This window comes from Chinchilla lanigera, unplaced genomic scaffold, assembly GCF_000276665.1.
Source record: "Chinchilla lanigera isolate Chin_1 unplaced genomic scaffold, ChiLan1.0 scaffold00011, whole genome shotgun sequence".
NCBI lineage: Eukaryota > Metazoa > Chordata > Mammalia > Rodentia > Chinchillidae > Chinchilla > Chinchilla lanigera.
In genome coordinates this window covers 1,132,079-1,137,001 of record NW_004955412.1, presented here as the reverse complement: position 1 = coordinate 1,137,001, position 4,923 = coordinate 1,132,079, and the positions used below count along the sequence as shown (strand labels likewise).

The 4,923-nt window shown below is 49.0% G+C and overlaps 1 protein-coding gene across 1 annotated transcript; it reads right to left on the bottom strand.

Annotated features, from left to right (window-relative positions):
• Positions 1 to 14: 14 nt before the first annotated feature.
• Positions 15 to 4,591, bottom strand: LOC102003103. Its single transcript, XM_005377954.2, has 2 exons — positions 468 to 4,591; positions 15 to 356 (listed from the first exon to the last, which is right to left on the bottom strand). Exon 1 carries the CDS (start codon positions 1,882 to 1,884, stop codon positions 1,210 to 1,212), a length of 675 nt encoding a protein of 224 aa, XP_005378011.1. The 5' UTR covers positions 1,885 to 4,591; the 3' UTR covers positions 15 to 356; positions 468 to 1,209.
• Positions 4,592 to 4,923: the final 332 nt, after the last annotated feature.

Sequence of the window (4,923 nt, the reverse complement as noted above, 5' to 3'; positions counted from 1 at the left end):
AGGAATAAATTTATATATATATATAATGTGATATAATATGAAACCTTGTGAACAAGTCTGAGAAATATATCTGTTCAGATCAATTAGTTATGGAGCATCCACGACTCACAAGAGAGTGACTCTGCCTTCGCAGGTCCGCACGCCGTGCCGATCCGTGTAACCGGGTCTGTGTGAGGAACAGCTCTGCTCTCGGAGCTAAGCAGCGGCCCCCGTGAGTTACTGGCAGAGCCTGGCCTGTGGTGAGGCAAGGCAGGCGCAGGGTGCTCACGGGGGTCCTGGTGCTCCGGCTGTGTACTGACTGAGGCTTCTAACTTCTGTGTCTTGCTGGTCTCACTTGCTGCACCGTGGACCCAGTTCTGGTAACAGAGAAATTGGACATATACAAAGACTTAGAAATTTTACCTTCTAGGAAAAAGGAAATAATTTAGACTGATACATATCTGAATTTGTGTGTGCATGGTTTTTACCTGACAAATATAAGAATGCATGAATCTTAACAATAGCCGGGACCGTTGGCCAACTGATTTTAAATTTCTTTATACCAAGGGATTCATTCAAAACCGTGAAGCCACTTGTAATAAACAAGAATTAACATGTATTGGATGCTTCTTGTTAACCAGGAGTGGGGCTAAACATTTCATATTTTATCCTCAAAATAACACCAAATAACTATTCCCATTGTACAGATGAGAAAATAGAGACGTAGAAGTTTATATACTGTTCCCCAGATCCTAGAGTCAGTTTCACATCCCAGAACTAATCCAGGTCTGACTCCAGAGGTGCTGCTCTTGTCATGGTGTCATGCTGTCGCCCTCCTGGCCTTTATTCAGTTATTTGCATCCCGTTCACCTCCTAGCCACTGCCCCGTGCCCCTGAGGTCCTTAACTGATACGGAAGTCCTCCCTCTCTCCCAATGGCTTGTCTTCCTTAGATTACTTCCCTCCCCGCTCTTTCCCCTGTGTGTGCTGAAAACTCTTCCATTATAAATACCCTTCCGCATCCTCTGCCGCCCAGTAACGTGCTGCCTTCCCTTAGGAACACGCTCTTCCCTCCTCCTCCTCCGTAGAGATGGGGCAGCCTGGCGCACCTCAGAACGGAGCAACTTCCACTTCGTCCCTGCAGACTTGCCTTTCCCTCTGAGATCGTCACCGTCCAGGCTTTCCCTTTGTCACGCTTGGCCGGACCTGCGTCCAGCTCACTGTCACGCTTTCACAGGTGGTCTTGGCCTCTCCCCTTCGCAGCTCCTGCCCCCATCGCAGCGGACCAGCACTCCTGGAGGAGAACTCCGGCGCTCCAGCCACTGGCTGCACCGTTCTGCGGTTTCTTCGGTGTTTCTCCACTCAGGAGCGGACGCTCTCGGGCTGCCCTTGCCCCTGCCATCACCGCACACCGTCCTGCCCCTGACTCCCAGCGCACGCAGCGGACTGCTCTCCCGACTCCCACCTGTCTGCCTTCCTCTCTGACTTGATTTCCCTTCTGCAGCCTGAGCGGCCTTGGCCTGCCCCGTTCCTTGCCCTCTCCTCCTCCTGTGACTTGAATTCCGTTGCACCTCAGCCGGCCCCCTGGTCGGCGGCGGAGTTCCTCTCCCCAGCACTTCTGGTCCTCTGGCTTCACATCTCCGTCCTCCACTGTTTTGGTTTTGAGTCCCCAGGGTGAACTGAGACTGTTTAAGGACAGCGGCCTGTTCCGTCCGGGACCTGGGGTCGCACTTGCAGGCGCCGGGGGTGAGACGGAGGGCAGGGAGGCACTGCAGTGAGTGCTGGGCAGCAGGTGCCGCTGAGGGCACCTAGACGGCAGTACCTGTGAGCTGCGGGCAACTGCGGGGGGCGTGCCTCGGCCGCTGTCCACCACAGCAGGGCAGCGCAGGGGTGCGGCTACCGCCATTCCTGCGTCCGTAGTGCAGAGCTGCTCCTGGTGACTGCGTCCCGCAGAACCTCTTGCCCCCCTTGAGGGCCGGCCCTGCCCACACGGCTGGAGAAGGCAGAGCCCAGCGGCTGTGTGGAGGTGCCACGGGCTGGGTGCTGGCAGTGCCCGCTTCACGCAAGGGCCGGGAAACCCCGCTCCCGGGCTGGACGCGGCCTGACCGCTGCTGCCGCCTTCTGACTGTACCTCTGCGTTAGTGCAGATGCGTGCCCTCTGGTCTGAGCAGGAGCAGAAGTGCGTGCCTGATCTGCTAACCTGTTGTCCCGCTCATCCCTCGGGACTCCGCGTCAGACAGTAGTAACAGCCGCCTCGCTAACCGCACTGGCTGTTCTGTAAAATCCAGGTATTGGTACTGATGTGGATTTTGGTTATAAGTTTTTGATTATATATATGATATCTATATGTTATAACATTTTATATAATATAGATTTATAATCTAGTGCAGCGCCTGACACATAGCAGGAGCTGAGCTCTGTATTCATTTAGTTATCTTCTCTTATATAATTGTAAGCACGCTTAGCAAATGGCCTTTCCTGGTGTCTCTCACAGAATAAACAGACCGTCACTGTTATGTCCACAGCTGCTTAGCCCCCTGCCCCGGGCCGTATCCCCTGAGGCTTAGGAGAAGGGGTGCTTCTCTTCTTCAAGGGCGGCCTTTCTGCCTCTGCACCTCCGCACGCCTCAGCCTTCCTGTCTCCAGCAGTTCTCTGCAAAGAGCTTTCCGTCCCTGATTGCAGTCACCTGACACGTACATATTTCATTGTTTGCTTTCACCCGCTCAGCATATAGAGAGGATTGTATTCACTGAAGCAACAGATGATGTCCTTTCAGCATGTCCTCGCCAAGACGGACGTCGGGCTTGTGGAAAGTCGTGTCATTTTCAGCACAGTCCTGCCAATCTGGAATATCTTGTGTTTCCTAAATAGGAGTTTCTGGGAAACGGGGGGTAGGAGAGGAGGGACAAGGAGGGAAGGAAGGGAGTGTGACTGCAGTATTTAAAGGTCAAGAGAAAGAAAATCTGTTACTACTCTTAAAAAAAGTTTGGGGGCCAGGTGAGGTATTTCTGGAGTTCTCCCTTTATGCAAAGCCCAACATCATTCACATTCCAAAAATATTTCTTATAAAATGTTTAAACTTTAGGATTGTGAAGGCAAAACCTGAACGGACAGACCGTACGTAAAACCTACCCTGGGGTTCGCGGTCCGTCCTGAGTAAGCGTACCGGCGATATCAGTCCCTGTTCAAAACCTGACTTGCCGGGATGCTGCTCTTCACTCTGCAAGCGCACACGGAGCGCCGCCTCTGTGAGCCGCGCTGTCGGTGCTCCGCCGCGCTGCAGAGACGCTGAGAAGAGGGAAGCAGGAAGAGGGGGTCCGCCTTAGGCTGCTCCGGGCGCAGGGCGGGCAGTCAGGGTGGACGGGCCTTCGACAGCCCGGGTGCTCACGGCAAGGCGGTGCCGTTGGCTCTCGTTCACTGGGAAGGGACGAAGCATTTTCGCACCTTTGGGTTCCGCTACTGACCACATCTATACTTTCACAGGCCTTATACTTTTAAGGAGGGAAAAAAAGAAGGGAAAAGTTTTCTTTACTGTTTTTAAAAAACTGGTTAATACAGAGAAGAGAAGTGATTCAAGTGGCATTCTCAATGGAATAGAGTCTAAAATCAAATTGACCTGCAGAGAAATCTGGAACTGTATTCGTTATTTCCATTTTAGTAGTACTATTTACTTCATTTATAGTAGATACCGTAAGGTGAAGCTAATACTTACATGAAGAGGTTGGCAACCGTGATTTAAACCCAGAAGTAAATCGGAAAATCCTGTGGCCTTAAATTTAAGCTGGAATTCATTATTTCTTCAGAATAGTACCTCTGTTCACTCTGGCAACTGGGGAGCAATGAGCAGTCCTCATTTTTAGACTGTCGTCTCTTACTGCTATTCTTCACTAAAGCAAAGCAGGGCTTTCTCACTAGCAGGGCTGTTTTGAAGAACAGGTGATTCCACACATTAAGCCAGAAATGAACAATATTTATTGATCTTGTTCCAGTGAACAAGAAAGGCATCGACGACCAGTGACGTCTTATTAAACAGGCATAGAAACCACTGTGAAGGGACACAGCTGAAGATGCAGCGGTTAGATTATGACATACAGTGAATGTATAAACATTTAAAATGTAAGCAAAGCGAGCAAAAAACTCACTGTTCTCTGAATTACGAATCTGAACGTTGGCCATTAAAGAGGAAAATCAAAGCATTTGTCTGCTTCTCCTTTAGTAATCGTATTTCCAAGTATCCAGACAACCTGGTTGAGGACGAAGTTCTTCACAGAAGAATTTTAGCTAGGAAGTTTGGAGGGGAGCATTAGAAAATCAACATTCTGTAATCCCTTATGGAATACACAATTCAGGAAGAGTCATCAGGGAATGAAATTATTAGATGCAAGGTTAGTAAAAACATTGTAATGTCTAGGTTGGCTGCCACCACCTGAATTTGCTGATCAATCAAAGCTCCAAAGAAAACAGGGCAAAGAACATTGTGTGCCTGTTGATGTGATAGGATATGATATATATGATATAAGAAGCAGCACAATTGATATTCTTGCAAAAACATTGAACTTCTATCTAGTCAAACAATTAAGGTTAAATTCTAGGTCATAGGCTATATGGAGGTAGAGCAGTGTGCTAAATGATTCTTGAGGAAGTAGGTAAATCTGGAGTCAGAACATTTTACAAGAGAACTGGCCACATTTCTACAGTAAGTCAAAGTCAAATGATGAAAACAAGCCTGAGGTCGTGTAGCTCTAAGCCACGGAAACTGAAGGTGCGCGTGACCAAAGGCGTGTGAGACCCTCGATCTAACCAACCAACTGTAAAAGGCTATTCTGAGGCACGTTGGTGAATTTGCATATGATGATGTTTTAGAGGGTAACAAAGGGTTGTTAATTCTTTTAAACACAATAATGACATTGTAGTTATATAAAGAAAACATCATACATCTGGACAC

Excerpts from the sequence above, each read along its gene's own strand:
- LOC102003103 (XM_005377954.2), bottom strand. The coding sequence starts at position 1,884 with ATGGCGGTAGCCGCACCCCTGCGCTGCCCTGCTGTGGTGGACAGCGGC.